Source organism: Nothobranchius furzeri, chromosome 14, assembly GCF_043380555.1.
Source record: "Nothobranchius furzeri strain GRZ-AD chromosome 14, NfurGRZ-RIMD1, whole genome shotgun sequence".
NCBI classification, from domain to species: Eukaryota; Metazoa; Chordata; class Actinopteri; order Cyprinodontiformes; family Nothobranchiidae; genus Nothobranchius; species Nothobranchius furzeri.
The window spans coordinates 58,129,985-58,150,669 of NC_091754.1; the positions used below are offsets into that span (position 1 = coordinate 58,129,985).

The 20,685-nt window shown below is 40.7% G+C and overlaps 1 protein-coding gene across 2 annotated transcripts in view; it reads right to left on the reverse strand.

Moving 5' to 3' along the window:
• Positions 1-209: 209 nt before the first annotated feature.
• Positions 210-20,685, reverse strand: part of LOC107395602 (zinc finger protein 665) — a 67,307-nt gene continuing 46,831 nt past the window's right edge. For both annotated transcript variants that reach the window (XM_070544224.1, XM_054743218.2), the window contains 3 exons: positions 13,336-13,479; positions 11,772-12,134; positions 210-5,420 (listed from right to left, as the gene is read on the reverse strand). In XM_070544224.1, the coding sequence (XP_070400325.1) occupies positions 3,481-5,420; positions 11,772-12,134; positions 13,336-13,479 (2,447 nt within the window). In that variant the 3' untranslated portion in view covers positions 210-3,480. The remainder of the gene's footprint in view (positions 5,421-11,771; positions 12,135-13,335; positions 13,480-20,685) is intronic.

Consider the following 20,685-nt stretch of genomic DNA (forward strand, 5'->3'; position numbering starts at 1 on the left):
TTAGTGCCAATCGGTGTATTTATACAATGTAAATGTTTAATGTTATCATCGTTTCCAAAATAACCTTAAAGCTGGTCACTCATGTTAATGTCCACACCAACATTAACTATTACAGTAATACTGAATTCTGCAGAAGAGGAAACTCAACCGTGCAAGGCGTTTAATTGAAAAAGGCAAAGAAATGCAGTAACAGATGACAAAGACCGATGAAAAGTCAAAGTGAAATTTCTTTATTGGTTTCCTTTGGGAGAAATTTGCATTAGACAGCACCACCATACATCACTCATTCAAAACATAAAAAAAAAAATAGTTGACAATAAAAAACATTAAAAACATAATGTCTGGGCATGTTTTTTTGTGTAATAATGGCTTTCACTGATAATGGGACGATTAAATGTATTGGGTATACTTTATACATACATACATACATACACACATAACTTTACCTATGTATGTATCTATCTACATCTATATATATCTATATATACATACACACACATATCTCTTGCAGAGCCAAGTACCACCAGTCATGACTTAAGAGACGAGCACACTGTAGTACAACAGCATTATGACTTAATTTACCGCAACAAACCGATGATGCCAGAAATCTATCTTCAATTCGTTGTTATCGGTCCAAAATTTCAGGTGACTGATACAAATCCAGACGTCCATAAATATTAACCTGAAAATCTGGTGGGTGTGTCAATTTTTTTTTAAATGGCGCCCCTTAGTATCATTAAAACTGCCAGCCCCAAGCCATGCTTTGACTTAGGGTTGTGAAATATGGTACACTTATGTAAAGTCTGAGGACCTACAAAAAAAAAGTTTCTTGGACACATGTTCTATGTCCTACAGGAAGTCTGCCATTTTAATCTAAGTACACCATTTTGTGTTTTTTTGCACACGTTAAAGGTACGCTAACCCCCCACACACTTCACCTATCGCCTTCTAACTTCTGTCATACTGGAAAAAACTGAACCGACAGATTTTTCTAAAGTCTAATGGTGTGGGTGTGGCTAAGCCTCAAACACTGACCTCTCGCCACACTGTGCTTTACAGCCAAAGCTCCTAATTTGACCTCTTTCATCTAATCGACACAAATCTCTGGCAAATAGCAGTAGACATGTTGGGGTCACTTGGGGTCCCACATTGGCAGGGGCACTTTAGGGAAATGGCAAAATTTGACATCCCACCATGGAATTACGTTTGCCCGCCATTCCATCAATTCTGATGTTATTGGTATAAAATTACAAGTGATTGATACAAATCCAATCCTTAATAGAAATTAACCATAAAATCTGGTGGTCGTGGCTTATTTTCTGCAATAGTGCCCCCTAGGTCCATTAAAAATGTCAGCCCCGTGCCATGCTTTGACTGAGGATTGCGAAATTTGGTAAATTTATTTATGGTCTCAGAACCTACAAAAAAGTATTTTGGAGCCATGCTACATACTCCACAGGAAGTCAGCCATTTTGGGTTTTTTGCACATGTTAAGGTACGCCAACCTTACCTAGCCCTTTTCACCTGTCATCTTGGAATTTCTGTTATATACTCTTAAGACAAAGTATATTAAAAAAAAACTTAAGACAAGGTGGAAAAAACTGAACCTATAGATTCTACAAAAGTTTGACAGTATGGACGTAGCTTATCATCAAGTATTGACCTGTCACCATTAAATTCCTTGGTTTTATTACTTTCACATGCATGATCAGACCAATCTCAAACTTTATGGGTGATTTCGACCCAATTTGTTTGGCTTATTCAAAGATGGGTTTAACCCACCAGTGTGGGCAACAGTGGGCACCCACCCAAAATGAGAAATTTTTTCTAATTTTTTTTGTACACACTTTCTATGGCAGAGCCAGTAGTTTTGATGTAAAATTTGTGGGGATGCCCGTTGCAGTTCAAGTTGTATTTGTGAAAAAAAAAGAGAAAAAAAAGGGGGTAACAAATCTTACGGCGAAGAACGAGCCTGCCAGATGGCAGGTCCCTTTATGAAAAGTATTAATTTTTCCACACCTGTCACGATTTATAAGCTGTGGTTGTAATTACTATAATTACTAATCGGACATCACCACAGAATAACCTGTCCTCCAGCAAAGCTGCTACTTACCACATGGCAAGATTTATGGTGGTTCTTTTCTCCTGAAGGAAGTTTACAAAGTTTGCTGATCTTAGAGTAAGTTATCCATATCTGTTTTCTGTGTCTGGCTTGATGACGTCAATTTGATGAGGTGCATTAGTAGTCATGGACATATTTTCGCACACCTAAAATAGTTTTAGTCGCTGTTAAAAAAAAAACTTGGCATCAGAAAGCGAGTTTCAAATTCAGACATTATTTGTAAAGAAAATGATGCAAAACTAACGGAATTAGAAAAATTGTTTTTATAGCCCCGTTGACTTGCATTCATTTTTTCTTTCTTCCAGGGACTTATGGCCTGCAAGGAGATGGGTGACTTAGGCTTCCTATTGACCCTTTGCACGTGATGTCACGCCACTCATGTGACCACCCCCTTCGACATGATAGACAGCACAAAGACCGTTTACACCCGTAGAAACTCCAGTGAAGGTAGTCAAAACAAGCCAGTTTGTAGCCTTTTATCACTTTTATTTAGTTGATTTGACAATAAAATGGTTTTAGCTTGCTGCGTGGTCGGCTGCACTAACAGACAAGGACGTAAACTCAACTCTTTTTTTCTTTTTAATAACTGATGGAGACTGAGGACGGAGATAAACTGCAGCGATCAATCAAGCGGACTAGCAGGCGTCAGATTTAGAGCAAACATGTTTTTAACGGGTAAGATTAACGTTAATTTATTTCACGAGGAAGACGGGGATAAATGTGATGTGTTTATACTAGTTATTGATAATCCTGATGGGTGGGCATTTCACCACGGAGGCTGCGTGCCGTCCACTGTTGTGTAAAGCGAGACAATTATTAACAATATTAAAGCTCAGATGTATGACTACGTGTGTTAAAATTACGTTATTTATTTATATGAGCATCACCATTCAGAGATCTTCTTATTCCGGTGTGAGAGCAGCAGCTGAACTCGGTACCACCACCAGCAACAGAAGCTGGTAGGGATCCAGACTTTTTAAAAATCAGCTTTGGTGTAAAGTGAAACGCTGTTTACAACAAAGTTATAAATCCAGAGGGGTGAATTTAGGCAAACTCAGCAACATGTTATCGGTAAACAGCTGCAGAGAGAACGTAAGCTAACGTTGGTAAGCTAGTTAGCATACCGCTAGATGCACTACTTCTTCTGATAACTGAACTGGGCATGAACTAGTTGAAGGAATTCTGGAGGAGTTTTGTTTTTGTTTTGATCGCAAAAACAATTTCAGGCTCTACTTTTTCCTTTGTTTAGTAATCGTGTTGCTCACTGTTTACATGCTTTTGCCGTCCACCACGGTGGACCCACGTGATTAGGTGACGTCGGTGCAAAGGGTCAATAGATCAGAAATGGAAAAGCCTTTTCATATGTGTTGTGTTTTAAAATGAGAAGCCACGTGATTCCTTTTAGAAAAACATTTGCCACAAATTCCACATGAATAGGGTTTCACACCTGTGTGAGTACTCATGTGGAGAGTCAACTCATCACTCCTAGAACAACCTTTACTACAAATTCTACATGTATATGGTTTCTCACCTGTGTGAAGTCTCGTGTGAGTTCTCAAGGAACCTTTAAGACTGAAACGTTTACCACACGTTTTACATGTAAATGGTTTCTCACCTGTGTGAGTTCTCATGTGTGTAGTCCGAGAATAACTCTTAGAGAAACACTTACCACAAATTTCACATGCAAATGGCTTCAAGCCTGTGTGAACTCTAATGTGAGTGTTCAAGGCACCTTTCTCAGAGAAACATTTACCACATGTTTCACATGTAAATGGTCGCTCATCTGTGTGAGTTTTTATGTGTCTAGTCAAGTGTTTCTTCGTAGGGCAACATATGCCACAAGTCCCACATGTAAATGGGTTTTCACCTGTGTGAACTCTCATATGAGCAATCAAGTAACATCTTTGAGAGAAAGATTTACTACAAACTTCACATGTGAATGGCTTTTCACCTGTGTGAGTTCTCATGTGGCAAGCCAGTTTACTACCAACAGAGAAATATTTACCACAAATTTTACATGCATGTGGTTTCTCACCTGAATGAACTGTCTTGTGTTTAATCAAGCCACCTTGCAAAGAGAAACCTTTACCACAAGTTTCACACGTAAATGGTTTCTCACTTGTGTGCAATTTCATGTGAGTATTCAAGGTCCCTCTCAAAGAGAAACATTTACCGCAAGTTTCACATGTAAATGGTTTCTCACCCGTGTGACTTCTCATGTGATTAGTCAAGATATACTTCGTATAGAAACATTTACTGCAAGTTTCACATGTAAACGGTTTCTCATGTGTGTGAGTTCTCATGTGCATAGTCAAGTGACTACTCATATAGAAACACTTACCACAAGTTCCACATGTAAATGGCTTCTCACCCGTGTGAGTTCGCCTGTGTTTAGTCAAGTCAATATTCCTATAGAAGCATTTACCACAAATTTTACATTTAAATGGTTTCTCACCTGTGTGAGTTTTCATGTGTGTGGATAAGTGGTTTCTAATACGATAACATTTACCACAAATCCTACATGAAAATGGTTTCTCACCTGTGTGAATTCTCATGTGTGAAGTCAAACTATCACTCCTAGAGAAACATTTATCACAAACTCTACACGTAAATGGTTTCTCACCTGTGTGAACTCTGATGTGAATAATCAAGGTACCCCTCAAAGAGAAACATTTGCCACAATATTTACATTTAAACGGTTTCTCGCCTGTGTGACTTCGTGTGTGATTAGTCAAGTGGTAATTTGTAGAGAAACTTTTCCCACAAGTTTCACATATAAATGGTTTCTCACCTGTGTGACATCTCATGTGAAGAGTTAAAAGACCATTGTGACTGAAAGATTTTTCACAGATTCCACATAAAACTTGGCTGTTGCCTCTGTGAGCCTTCTTTTGCTTTTTTGGTTTATGGGTCTCTACACTGTTTCTTTGATCTTTGGTTTGTTGATGACTTTCATTTTTTGTTAAATCTTCATTGCCGTTTTCATTCTTGCATATATCTTGATCTTGGTTTTCAGCTTCAGTAGAACGCGGACACAAGGGTTGGTTCCAGTGTGATTCCTGTTCAATGCAATCAGTTTCTTCAGAAGGAGAAGTCACCATGAAGGTTACATTTTCCTGTGTCGGAAGGAACTGCCCTTCATGCTGACCGATACGGAGTTCTTCCTGTCTTTTTTTGATCAATGGAGGTTCAGGTTCCGGCTGACATGAACTGGAGATCCTCTCCTGGTTATAGAGCTTCTGGTCAGGCAAAACCTTCTCCTTTTCACAGACATAATGCTGTGGAGGTTCTGGACAGGCTGAAAGATGAAAGAAAATGTTGATTATTGCATTAATATAAAGTGCACAATTTATTTTTATCATCCGATTTATCTAAATGTGTAGAAACCCTCCGATAAGTTTTTGTTTGCAGAAGAGAACCTGAGACAAAGGAACAAGTTTACAAAGAGCTTAATGGTCAAATTTAACCTTTTCATACATTATCAAAGTCTCAATGCAGATTTTTTTTTAGGGATCCAAGCTGACAGGCAGGAAACCCTACTGTTTTTGCACATATATTTCTATTTTTCTCTGTTATTATTCTATGCTATTTTCTAATTGGGCGCAAGAACCAGGAAAGGTCAGGAAAATTTTAACTGGGAAGTCTGATAGCAAATCTCAAATGCGGCTTGACGATAAAAAAAAAATGCATACTCCATAACGCCTAGGTGGCACTATTGCAAAGGTTAATTGGTTTTTGCTTATAACTCCCAAACCATAGTCTGACATACAAAAACTTTTGTGTCGCTTGATCAGTGGATTATTTAACAGCTTTTTTTTTAGATCGGCCATGCTCACTTCTGCCTAACTAGATGATTTTCTATGTTGCAAAAAGATTGCATCTTCTTTACTAGTCCTTCTATAATACAACCCAATTGGTTTGAAACTATGCATATCTGATTCACAGACTGTGAAAATGAAACTTGATAGAAAATTTTCGAAATTGTGCTAGCTAAACAACATGCAACACCTTAGCACTATTCTCGCTCATGACCTAAATGTCTGTTCCTCCAACATACATAGAGTACATGACAAAACTTTACATTCTTATATATTTTGAGATGTAAGACATAACTATTGACTTTTGTTCAGATTCACCAATAGAGGTACCAATGCATCAGAAAATGTATATCTGCATCATTGATTGATGGATTTTTACAAAACCTTGAAGTGCAGATTTACACCCTATTGCCAAAGTTTGTAAGTAATTTTCTTTAAGTGTGGCTTTAATAAGGCTTTTAGGCCACACACAAAGTTTTTTTTTTATCTTTGATACATGAATGAAATCTTCAACCATGATTTTTTAACACTTTTTTCACTCATCTTTAGATGTGAATGAAACAAATTTAAACCAATATTTTTTGTAACATTTAATAATTTACAAATAATTTATTACACGTCCACCTCAGTGGACAGTAGGGCTGCTCAATTAATCGAATTTTAATCACGATTACGATCTGGGCTTTCAACAATCATTAAAAATGACTGAGCCGATTATTAGCACCTCCCTCGTGCTTTACCCTCGCGTGGCAAATCGAGCGCACCTATCTGCATTTCGAACATGTGACGCGTCACATCAAGAGTAAAGCTAGTAAAGCGTCACCTCAGAGGAACTAAGCAGACGTTTTTTGGAGAGGAGAGGATAATGGCTGCTATAGAAAAGAATTCCATTGGTTGAAAAGCGAGGTAAAACTACTTCAGTGGTGTGGAAATATTACGGGTTCGCAGAGTCAGACGTGAATCAAGTCGATATAGTGTGTAAACTTTGCTACGGTGTTGTAGCTGCACCACAGGGCAACACTACCAATTTATTTAATAATTTGAGGACCGCTCACAAAGTAACATACGATGAAACAATGAAGGAGCATAGAGGAAAAACCCTCAACAACACCGGCTTCATCCTCACAGACCTCCATTCACGCTACCCTGTACAACGTGACTAAATATCCCACCAGCTCCCAGAGACACAAGGAGATAACAAACGCGGTAACGTTTTTCCTCGCCAAAGACCAATGCTCAGTCAACACAGTGAACAACCCCGCATTTAAGAAGCTAATCAACACTTTGGACAAACGGTATAACTTGCCATCTCATCACTATTTTAGTCGAGTGGTGATTCCCACTTTATATCATGAGTGTCATGATGGTGTCACAAAGGACGTGTCGGGAGGACGCGCTGGGGTACCCTGATCGTCATATTTTGACGCTTGGTCACACGTGTCATTTTGACGCTTTGGGTGTGAGAATGTGTTGGTTTACAAGGCAACACCAATTCAATAGAGAAATTAATTAACTAATTCAGCATAGCTTTGGACAATTTTTTTTAAAACCATGCTAATTAGTAAAAAAATTTTTCAAAGCTGAAACCTACTTTAGTTAACAGGCAACAAAGTGATAGTTGACAAATTTCATTGTGGTTTTAGAATTTTTTGCAGTAAAAAAAATAATACACATTCAAAATTATTTTTAAGGGAACAAAGCTTTTAGTATAACTTCTAAACCTTTTGTGATTTTTCAAAGCTTTTCATACCAATGATGCTTTAAGTCTACTCGGGAGTATACTTCAATTTTTAGCTTGACCCAACTAGGGCAGAAACGATTCCTCGAGTACCTCGAATAATTTGAGTACAAAAAAGCCTCGAGTCAAATTCTCTGCCTCGAGGATTCGTTTAATTCATATTTAATTAATTCATGGCTTTGAAATCGCCCGGGGTCATGTTTCACCCGGACCGAAATAAGTGACGCACATGGCCACTGGGCTGAATGTACACGCGAGTAGCGAACGTAACTTAACTTTCTCTTAAGCCACGGCGGACAACGTGGACCCCGGTGGAGTTCTAAAAAGACACAAAATGTCAAAGGTGTGGGACCATTTTTCACGTCGTAAGGCGGAAAACGTAGTCCAGTATAAATACTGTAAAATGGATTTAGCCTACCACAACACCACATCCTCCGTGCTGCAGCACCTGTAAATGTCACTTCTGCAAGCGGACTCGGAGCCTCTACAAGATAATGCTTTTTAGCCTGTTTTTCTATATATTCTGCAGACACTGCGACTTTTTTGTTTGTAGCACTTCAGTTTTAGCTCACACCGTACATCTGGTAGCAACACGTCGAACTTAAAATGTGCTAAAAAATAGCAGTTTTACACAACACGTCGGACTTTTTATTGTGTTGTTATTGATATTTGTTGTCCCTCGGGGTTTCTGCAGGAGGACACGGGTATTTATGAGTGGCGGAGGAAAACGAAAGAAAGTAAATAAATGTTTTGTGATCAGTATAATTTGACAAAACCACGGCAAACATGCTTTCGACAATCCTTGTTATTGGGTGAGAAAAAAGTGTAGAAATTAAAACGGACGTGTGTTAATAGGGAAACAGCCGGCGAGCTGTTTGCGCCGTGAGCGGTTCTGGTTCTGTTTGGGCTGCAGCCGCTCGCAGCGCTACTTCAACAGTTATCCTCTGGCTTGCAGGTTAGCAGATTCTCGCACGAGGGGAAAATCGGCTCAGGTTGCATACTTATTTTTTGCACAGGCATTTGTTTACTGTGAAGTAAAGTTGAAGTGCTGAAGTTTTGAAAACTAATTTTGAATAAAACTTGAAGAATAACTGGCAATTGCTTGCTCATTTTAAGAGGTCTTTCATAATTATAACATGCTATTTGATATAATGGTTTACAAACACAAAAGGGTAATTTATTAGAGTACTCGATTAATCGAAAAAAAGATTCGATAGAGTACTCGATTACAAAAATATTCGATAGCTGCAGCCCTAGACCCAACTATAGGGGGTGTTATATACTGGAAAAATTTATACTGTCAAAATCGCTTCATGGAATTGCATGAAATTTGGTTCATGTATTCAAGACACAGCCCTGGGACGATGCATTCAATAAGTTAATTAACAGAAAAGTGGGCGTGGTTTACACATGTTTACATTTTCAAAATATTTTTTGTTTACTGAAATTCGCTAAATGAATTTAGATTTTACTTTTTGTGGTTCTTTTTTCCGCCATTATTATGTTTATTTTCTCTGTCAAAGTCAATAATATATGCAAACATTATATCAATGATTATAATCAGTCTATATGTCTCTTATCATATCTCTTGAGCAATTTTCTATTGTCCTTTCCTGGTTAGAGATACAAGTGTCCCATTTCTAATTTCAATTCATCCCATTGTCTCCGTTCAAGAGTAGTTAAGAAGGCGTTTTATTATTTTCTCTTAAACCTTTTACCTCCCCACCAGTCTGACCAATAGTATTACGTTAAATAGAAATCCTAGTAGTAACATGAAAAATTAACATTAACAGTAAATAAATAAATTTAATGTTCACCAAATATGACATATCCATTACCACTTATGATGATAAATTATTAACCAACTCTAAAAAGGGCTCCTAGACTTCCTTATACAAGTCTATTCATCTGCTTATTTTACTTAATCTTTTGTATTAAGTGGTCTGTCATGGCCAACAACAATATATTATTATACAGCAACAATATCATTTATCCATGTCCAAATAATATTCTTACAGATGAAATTTGAAAAGATATAACTGCACTAGTAGGAATTTAGCATCTTAATTCATCAAGGCGTCTCCATCCTTCAGTGCTAACCCTGACCAGCTGTCAACAGTTAAACCTTTTTGTCTTTTTGCAGAAACTCAAAAAAGGTTGTCAGACAAATATGATTAAAAGTGTAGTTCACAAAAAAGGATTTTTAATGATTATTTCTGATAATCAGTCACTGAGTTTTTCATGCAGGCTGAACATGAAAATAGTCTCCTACATCTGCATTAGCTTCTGATAGAAAATAAGATGGTAAAATTCAAGGATTAGAAATTCCTGACAAATCTACGTCACTCAACATTCATGGACTCACCCATCTTGACTCACGACGGGGAAGGACGTTGCTGTTTTACCATCCAGGAAACAGCAGAAAACATCTCGACTAGTAGGAGCTAATTGTTAGCATTAGCTACTCCACCACACAGCAGAATTCCTCCAGGTTTTTGTTATTTGTGGAGATAAAACATCGACGTTGCAAATCAGTAGTAGAGTGAATTTTTCTAAGTAAAATCTCTGAAAAGGAACAATAGATAATTCAGGGGTTTAAAACCCTGAATTGTTATGCTATGTCTTTTATCAATAAATTATAGAATGCGATTGTGATTTATATGTTAAAACAAATGTGAAATCAATTTATGCAAAATAATCGTGGTACGTGAAACTTCAGACTATAATCGTACCACCAAAATTTATAATCATTGCAACCCTAAACATTACTGAGTCATAAATTCATGGAATTTCAGAATCCGTTGGAATTACGTTGATTGTGCAAACGGTCAAAGAGTTATGGTTGTTTAAATTATGGAAGCCATGTTGTGTTGGCGCTGACACAACCGCAGTATGAAGGTTTAGATACAAAAACGGTGACGTGGCTCGGCCGACTTGGGGGTGGGAGGCTGCGGGCGGGCCTGTGGGCTTACCGCTGATATCCCCCGGGACTCTGCCGGCTGCTGGTTGTGGCCCCCCTTTGCGCCTCTTAGGGGGGGCACGGGCTTTAAGCTTGGTTTATGCTTGACGCATTCACTTTCCGCGCGGTGATGCGGCTCACGGCTGGAACGCGCTTCACAACTCGCAGCGTTTATGGTTTGTGCGGCTCGTCTCTGCGGTGAGCCAATATTCTCCCAAACTGTAGGGGGCAGCATGGAGCTCTGGCATACATCCAACACTACACCATAGTAGAAGTAGAAATCACTGTTTACAACATGGTATTTCAGCATTTTTAACAGCGTTCTCGTCTTTTCCGACAGTGCGAGCTATTTCTCTCCAAGAATTATTAACAACATGTTGATCACGGTGATCTCTGAGAGCTGAATCATACAAATGTCTGTATTTACGAACCTCTGCCGTGCCGGTCCGCCATGTTTTTCCGCGTCCGACCGTCCGCGTGGTTAGAAATTTTCCGAGGTGCGCGTTGCGGAAATCTTGGGCCGTGCGGAGACGCGGTGGAGGGGCGTGGTTGTTAAAATGACGCAAAATGACGCAACTTTTCCGCGCGGAGCCGTGCGGACGCGTCAAGCATAAACCAACCTTAACTGGTTGCAGTCTCCCTGAGGTCTCTGTGCTCTGGGACAGCTCCTGAATCTCTGGGACTTGGAGCCCCCCACCCCACCCCCACCCACCCACATCTTTTTTTTGGGGGGGGGGGGGGGGGGGCAGACCTGTGGCCCCTCACACTCTCTATTGGACGCTCCTATAGTGAAACCTTACATAAACAAGCTCGTGCACACACAGGTGCTCACATGGTGCTCTCATAAGTATGAACTTGGGCACGTTCAACACGTCTTAAGGCTGTGGTTGGCACTAAATGCACTGTGATTTATTATCCTGTGATTGTTCAGTAAAACAATGTTGATTTTATATTTCCTCATCAGGTTGACACAGTGATTGTTTGCTCCTGTTGTATTATTGTGTGTTGTTGTTTTTTTCCTCCTTCTGCAGATCTAGAAGCAGACTCTTGTTCATCATTGTTTTTTTCTTAGTTTTTTTTTTTTAAGAGCCAGGGTTTCCATCACTAACACACACAAACACAGAAAACACACACCTGATGACGCTGCAGGGGAGGCATCCCTGACCTCAGCCTCAGGAAACACTGAAGAAACCCGTTGCTCACTGCTTGGTTCTGGTCCATCGTGGTTTCTTTCCTCATCAATAGGAGTTGAAAAGGAGGCAACATTCTCCAGCTTCACTACAAACTGCTCTTCATCCTGACTGATGCAAAGCTCCTCTTGTTCTATAAACGGCAAATGTTCTGGGTTATCCTGCTCCACTTTAATCTGCTGAGGTTCTGGTACCTCATGTAAAGGTTCAGCTTGTTCCTGGTCCAAACTGGAGGTCCTCTCCTGGTTCCAGAGCTGCTGGTCAGTCAGAACTTCCTCATCTTTCTTGATGTAATGCAGTGGGAGTTCTGGACAAACAGACCATACAGACACTGACTAATGTGGCGATAGTGTCAGCCTTTGTTTACAAGCATTTGTTTTTCAGGAGAAAGTGCAGTACGGTTGGGCAACACTATTTTCTTTTTCCTTTTTGGGAATTTTTTGCACGTTGTTTTTTTGTTTATTACATATTTAATATTCTTTAATTTTTTGTATTTTATTTAATTAAAAACAAAGATTTTTTACACTACTACTACTATGGTAAAATGAGGATGGCTCTTTTAGCTCTTTACTTGTAACTTTAAAGAATGTTTATGCATGTTTCTTAACTCATTCACAGCCATTGATGACTAAAGTCGTCATTTTAGATCCAACCGTTCACTGCCAATGACGACTAAAGTCGTCATTTGCATTTTTTTTACTGTTTGAGCATCAGAACGAGCCCCCGCGCTGAGAGAACAAACATCTCAGCCCTGAAGCCGATCTTCATCCGCATACGTCACACGGTCAGGAAGCAGACCATCCATGTGTTAGGAGATCGTTTTGGGCCGTTCCTGTAAAAAAAAAGTGAGGCGCGAACCGGAAAAGCGTCTGCCGATCACAATTCAACAACGGATTATGAAAGATTGGATAACGCTCGAAACACGCGGATTCTTCCTGATGTAAGAGGTGAGTCTCCGCTTTGTTTTGGTTGTTTTGGCATCGACATCATGCTAGCGCGCAACGTTCTTTGACTCTTAAAAAAACTGTAAAAACGGTGAGAAACGCTGGCAGCGAATGAGTTAATATGTTTGAAAGCTATTCTTGTTTTTAGTTTTTGTCTTTTTAACGTTGTCTACAAATCACTAAAGTAAAAGGAAACGGAGCAAATCTATTTCTCTAAATAGGGAAATACCAACAATTTATTGAAGCACCTTGTTTTTCATGGCATCAGATTATTCTACACTGATGGCATCTGTTAAACATAAAAAACAATTTTGATTTGAAAAACTGTAATTTGATCTGTGAAAATAATTTATTTTCTTTCACAAATATTGGAATGAAACTGTTTAAATGTACAAAATCTTGTAATTTGTCCTGCCCGGCCAGGCAGCCGAGTGCTCAGCACCCATAAACCTCTGTGGCTTGAATCAGTCCCGTCAAAAAGCTTCAGAAAAGCACACAGATCCACCCAGACTGTCCTGAGATCGAGTCCTCAGTACCACCACGAGTCCCGCTGGTGTTTCATACCTGTTCTGGCTGAGTTGACCTCCAGCAGTCTGCGTTGGCGATCGATCTCTTTCTCGTATCGGGCGATGGTTTTTTCAAACTCTGAGAATATGTCTGCAGCAGCAGCAGCTAGTCGCTCGCTGATCAACTCTCTCAGAGACTGGCCTGAAGACAAGAGTATACAACTTCAGAATCACACACAATCAGTAACATAACACAGATGGTGAAGAGTAGGGCTGTCCTGTTCTGATATTGATATCGGCCCAAAAGCATTGTATCGGGTTGTAGCGGGTGGATTACAGCATTCTTAAAGTAAGCAGGGACCTGACTAGGGCTGCGAATATAGAATATTTTTGTAATCGAGTACTCTATCGAATCTTTTATCGATTAATCGAGTACTCTAATAAATTACTCTTTTGCGTTTTAAACCATTATATCAAATAGCATGTTATAAAATATGAAAGACCTCTTCAAATAAGCACGCAATTGCCAGTTATTCTTCAAGTTTTATTCAAAATTAGTTTTCAAAACTTCAGCACTTCAACTTTACTTCACAGTAAACAAATGCGAGCGGCTGCGGCCCAAACAGCACCAGAACCGCTCACGGCGCATGTGCAAACATGGCTCGCCAGCTGTTTACCTATTAACACACGTTCGTTTTAATTTCTACTTTTTTCTCTCACACTAACAAGGATTGTCGAGAAAGCATGTTTGCCGTGATTATGTCAAATTATACTGATCACAAAACATTTATTTACTTTCTTTCATTTTCCTCCGCCACTCATAAATACCCGTGTCCTCCTGCAGCAATCCCGAGGGACAACAGGCATCAATAACACAGTAAAAAGTCTGACGTGTTGTAAAAACTGCTATTTTTTAGCACATTTTAAGTCTGACGTGTTGCTACCAGACGTACGGTGTGAGCTGAAACCAAGTGCTACAAACGAAAAAGTCACAGTGTCCGCAGAATATATAGAAATACAGGCTAAAATGCATTATCTTGTAGAGGCTCCGAGTCCGCTTGCAGAAGTGACGTTTACATGTGGATGTTTCCTGGTCAGGTGCTGCAGCATGGAGGATGTGGTGTTGTGGTAGGCTAAATCCATTTTACAGTATTTATACTGGACTACGTTTTCCGCCTTACGACGTGAAAAATGGTCCCACACCTTTGGCATTTTGTGTCTTTTTCGCACTCCACCGGGGTCCACGTTGTCCGCCATGGCTTAAGAGAAAGTTAAGTTGCGTTCGCTACTCGCGTGTACATTCAGTGCAGTGTGTATGTGCGTCACTTATTTCGGTCCGGGTGAAACAGGACCCCGGGCGATTGCAAAGCCATGAATTAATTAAATATGAATTAAACGAATCCTCGAGGCAGAGAATTTGACTCGAGGATTTTTTGTACTCGAATTATTCGAGGTACTCGAGGAATCGTTTCAGCCCTAGACCTGACCAGAGAAGCATTAATTATAGAGAGCACGCTGGGACCGATGGACTGAAAAGCACTTTTAAACAAAGATGAGGGTAAGATGTGGAGGTGGCATGCAGAGGTCTTCATAGAGTTAACTAGTTTGGTTAACAGGCAGAGAAACAGGAGCAAAGCTACCTAGGATGATTGGCCTGGTAGGAGTCGGGAGAGGCAGCGATAAGGCTGAAGGAGAGATGCTAGATCTAACCTTATTGACTCAAAGAAAGACAGAAAGTTCTCACAGTCTGTAACAGAGTGGATGGAGGCTGTAGGAGTGACAGGAGAGACGATGCTGCTGATGGTGTTAAACAGCACCTTGGGGTTCACCAGGTTGGAGAAATAGGAAACCCTTGCAAATAGGGCTGCAACAACGAATCGATAAATTCGATGAAAATCGATTACTAAAAGCGTTGGCAACGAATTGCGTCATCGATTCGTTGTGTTGCGCAACTCTTCCAAAAGCCCCCCACCCCCCCGGCCGCCGTTGCGCACAGACCGGAAGCAAGTCAGATCAGCGCGAGGGAGAGCCGGCAGGTGTTCGGAAGAGGTACATGGCAGAAGCAGCCAGACCCAAAAAAGTAAAAACTTCTAAAGTTTGGGAGCATTTTCAGTTAAATCAGGCGAAGACATTCGTTACCTGCAATGTTTGTAGGTCAGACTTAGCATGGCACGGGAGTACTTCAGTGATTATGCGAATCATCAGCGAGGAAGGAGAGAGCTCTGTGTCCGGGTAAGTTAAAAACTTTTCAAAAGTGATTCACCCAAGCCCCGGATTATTACACAGGCTAGACATGCCCTAAGCTCGTAAAAAAAGTTTATAAAATCGTAAGCGCGACGCTATTAGATAAACGCGGGGGGGGGGGGGGGGGGGGACTCGCGCTGCTGCGAACCGGTTCCGCCGTCACATTCCCGCAGAAACTGGTTGATCACACCGGGGCCAGACTACTAGCGTGTGGTTTTACAACCACAATGTCCTCGGAAGCGAAAACGCTTTTAAAAGGGAGGGAGGAGTCCTAACTGTTGCTGCAGGCGTGTTGTGTGAGAGTGCAGTTATATACTGGTTAATATATTTTTGGGTTCAGTTGCTTTCATGTGGCCTAATGTGAGTCTATTTGGGATCATTGGAATGATCAGCAGCATTTCTTGATGTGACTTTATGGCAGTTGCCCAGGGCATCATCGCAAGGAGGATGGCATTCATTTACTTTTGGTTTATTTGGTATTTTTTCAGTCATTTTTGGAAATAGTGATTAATTTTGATTAATTCACAGCCTATGTTTAATTACATTTAAAAATTTGTTGTTTGACATCCCCAATTATAATAAATGTCTACAGATGAGATCAAACAAAACAGATGAGAGTTCCCCTTAAAGAGCAAGTCACCCCCAAATAAACTTTTTTTTTGCTGATAAACTAAATAAATGAGTGTCTAATCGTGCTGCAGACACGTGTCGTCAATAATTTGGCACTTCAGTGCATCTTAGTTAAAATTTAAATATTCTGCCTAAAACTGTCAGTGCTGTGCCGTTGTCAGGTAAAAACTCTGCACTGTATTTTAATTTAAATCTGCCACCGCTTTTGGCTAAGAAGTATGCTATGATGTAAACTGGTACATTATGATGTCACAATGCTGTCGTGAGCCTGAGTGTGTGTATATTTGTTAGTGGCTCCGCCCTCTCGGTCTGCCAGGCAACAGCATGTGTTGCATTTTTCAAACATGAAGTGGGAGTGGAGTTAGACTCTGGTAGGGGTTGACTTGCTCTTTAAGCTGTTTAACTTGGACCAAGCATTTTAGGTCACAGATAGGTGTAGCTTAGGGTCTCTGTCTATACACCTTATAAGACAATTTAGGTGATGGCATGTTGTTTTTCTGCTATTGAACTGTTTTCTAATAATGTTGTGTTTAATAAAGTGAAGGAAGGAGAGAAATAACGTTTCCCTAGCAGTTTTTAACAATGTCCCCATGTAATCCGATTAATCGTGTCGAGACCCCATCCGATTCATCGATTATCCAAATAATCGTTTGTTGCAGCCCTACTTGCAAACAAGCATAGCAACTTCTGATCAATCCATATCAATTTCTGATTTAAAGTAATGTAGGGCTGCAAGCAGCCGTACTGACAGACCGCATTCTAAATATGCCGGTTACAGACATGCACCCGCTGAGCATGGTGGAGGATGTTGGCTTCAAAGCGATGATTGCTGCTTTCCAGCCGATTTATGCTCTTCCATCTCGGACCTTCTTCACAAAGCGGTTGGAAGAAAAAATATGAAGACCTCAAAAACAAGATGAAGAAAGCCCTGCAAGAGACTGACACCATAGCACTTACTACTGATATCTGGACACGTGTGGCAACAGAGGCCTACATGGGGGTAACGTGCCACTACCTAGAAAACTGGAAAATTGTGTCTCAGTAGCTGCGTTTACATGAACCTAATTTCCTCAATCCAATTGAAATCTTGGTTGATCGGAATTTCCGAATCTGTTCACATGGACACTGAAATGATCCGATCATGCCGTGCCTACAAATGCACCAAGCATTTAATCCGATTAAATAGGTTGAGCATGCGCAGAGTTGCCTTTCCCGAAAGAAAATTGTAAACAAACGCCATGAAACGAAATGAAAAATGTAAAAACAGAAAAAACTATTCTTCCTGCTTTCCTGATCCATTTACTCAATTTAATATTTTTATTTAGCTCATAGAAGGTACGTTTTCTTCAGTGAATAACTGCAGATCTATGCTTTGCTGCATTTTATTGTTGATTAAAATAAGGGAGGGTTATGTCTCTGCCTCTTGATCCGCGGGTCTGAAGTGACAGCTTTGCCGTTGCGCTGCGGCACAGAGCGGGGGTGGGGTAGACTAATGTTTTATTACTGAGCTCTGTTGTGGCTTATTATTAATAAAGTGACAATCAGCTGAAACTGTTGAGAAAAATCTGTTCAAACAAAATAACAAGATGTTCAGAAAGTTTAGAAGCCTGTGTTAATCATTAACGAACCGCATCTCAGGTCATCTGCGTTTACGTGCTTTTAACACGGACTTTACTGTCGTCCAGAGTATTTAACCGAGGACGTTTTCCTACCCAACATCAGCCTCCTATCAGGTCTGTAAAACCCAAATTATCCTGTGTTCTTTACAAGCGCGTCTCCATCACCTGCTGCGTTCAAAGCTGAAACGGGGATCCGTGCGCTGCAACCCCCGCAATAAACCTGCAGGGTTTCCCTTACATAGGCGTAGCCGTGGCGGGCCGCCACGGCTGAAATCCCACCGCCACGCCTACAACATCCCAAGTTTTATTGATGTTTTTTTTTTTTGCGCCGTTTCCCGAAGAAGCAGCGGGAACTACTGTGTTGTTGCTTGTGATCACAGCCGGCAGGTAGCAAGGAGGAGGAGGCACGGCAGGGTGGTTACAGCTATGAGCGTACGGATAAAGCATTTTTGACGAATACGAGCATGAAACGAGTGTAAAACTTGGAAATATCTGTAATCGTGCTGAATGAAATCCTCATTGGGTAACTGACTGTCTTCAAGCTCTGTGATTGGCCAGTCAGATAGAGCGCCCGCCCCTCCCTACACGCAAAACTGCAGCCGGGAGCTCCGTCAGCTCGGTCCAGGCATCAACGCACACACACAGACAGACAGTAAGCCGGGCGCGCACTGTGCGACTTTTTCACTTTTTTGAGCAGATTTTCCACTCGTGCGAGAATCCACAAGATCGGGGCGAGTTTTGCGCTGAGCGTCGTGTAGTGTACAGGGGGTTACGAGAGGCGATTAACACCACGTGACCAGCTACCGATCAGCAATCGTGAGCTCGCACGGACTTCCGGAGTGTTTAATATTTATCTCGTTCCTCATGAGGGTTGAAGCGGCGCAGCGAGCGGCAGCGACCCAAAAAGTATCAGAACCGCTCACGGCGCATTCGCAATCCTGCATCAACTCCGTTCACCCGCTATTTCCCTAATAACACACGTTGTTTGTTTTTATTTCTACACGTTTTTTTACTCACAAAGATTGTCAAGAAAGCGTGTTTGTCGTGTTCGTGTCAAATTAAACCGATCACAAAACACAGATTTACTTTCTTTATTTCGTTTCCTCATCCAACCCCCATAAATCCCTGTGTGTCCTCCTGCAGCTCTCCCGAAGGACAACAGGCAAAACAAGACAAAAAAGACAGACGTGTTGTGTAAAAACTGCTATTTTTAGCATATTTTAGGTCAGACGTGTTGCTGCCAGACGTACAGTGAGCACATGACTCGTGAGATCTACCCTGCGCTGAAGTCGTACAGTTTGAGCTGAAGCTGTGTTACGAGTGAAAAAGTCGCACAGTGTCCGCCCAGCTTATTATAATGTTCACTGTAATGCATCTTGATGTTCTTAACAAATAAATCAAATCAAAAATATTGGTCAATAATGCCAAATATGTAAATTTGTGTATCAGTCATTTTTATACTGGCTTAAAAATACTTCATTAAGTCTACTAAGCAGGGGTGTAGAACGTGTTTATTAGGGCCAGCCCAGTAATGGTCTTGGACCAAAATAAAGGGGGCAGAAAGTCAAATAAAGGGGGCAAAAGAAGATGTTTTTCCAGACGCCAAGAAAAATTAAATGCCAAATCCACCCTGCAAAGTGTGTCACTGAGAGTTTAAAACAGAAATTATTCTTGTGCAAATATTGGTGTATTCACCTTTAATACTAGTTATTACAATGCAGCAGTCGCTGGATTGGTGCAGTTCAAAGTGGAGTGCATCAAGTCCCCCCCCCCCCCCCCGCCAACACCACCACCACAGCTGGAAAAATTCCTAGGGGAAAAACTGAACCTGCGTACTTCCAGTACAGATCTGAACATGTTTGTCGAATGATTTGTGCAATAATCAGATTTTTATTTTACTTCCACAAAATGCAAGTTCTGAATTAAATATTACTGAAACGGGGAGAAATTTTGACAAGTCTCTAAATAAAGCCAAAATTTTCTAGTGCAGAGTGGAGACAGCCCATAGAAGCACTGATTCGATCTCATTTCAGATAAAAATAGAACAGGTCAGATGCACCTAATAAATAAAATTACTAACATAAACTCAGGAATCTGTTTCTTTGCTTCACTGTTCTGGTGCTGAGAATATCACTAATGCGGATCAAAGGAGATACACAGATGAATGCACCTCTTATTTATTATTTGGAGACTACATTTACTGCAGAGGCAGAGATTTTTTCTATTGATACACGGAATTTACAGAATCATTTTAAATGTTAATAGGGGAAGACTGCAGGAGGGAGCTGTAAAATACAGGGGGTCCCCAGCAAAAACAAGAAACTACGAGTCTGATGAAACCTGCTGGTTTTCCCGCTTCAGAAGAAGCGTCCAACTTGTTTTTATGCTTTCTCCGAGACATGTCACGTCGCTAAGTTGTTAGCGCGCAGCGCTATCACGTCAATAGTGCAACGTAGCCTGCTGGAGGTTTTAAGGGTTCAGATGAAACACCCGACCTCTCACGCTGCTCTCAAATCGATCTTAAGTTGTTGCTGTTGCGCTCACACCGTAATACAGTATTAGATGCGGATAAAGTCAGACACAAAAAAAAAAAAATAAATTTTACATGAATAAGTGATGCTTATCCTGGTGGGGGGAGGAAAACCTGTCAAGATCGTCAACACTTATCTTAATGCTATTGAAACATGTAAACCAAAAAGCATTATATCCACTGCTACCTTTCTAATTTTAAACTCAGTAACTTATGCTGTAACTTCACCTTGCCCTCCCTGCTCCTTGCTGCCCACCGGCTGTGATCACAAGCGACAATATAGTAGTTCCCGCTGCTTCTTCGGGAAACAGCCCAAAAAAAAAAAACTTTGGATCTTGTAGGCGTGGCGGTAGGATTTCAGCCGTGGTGGGCTGCCACGGCTACG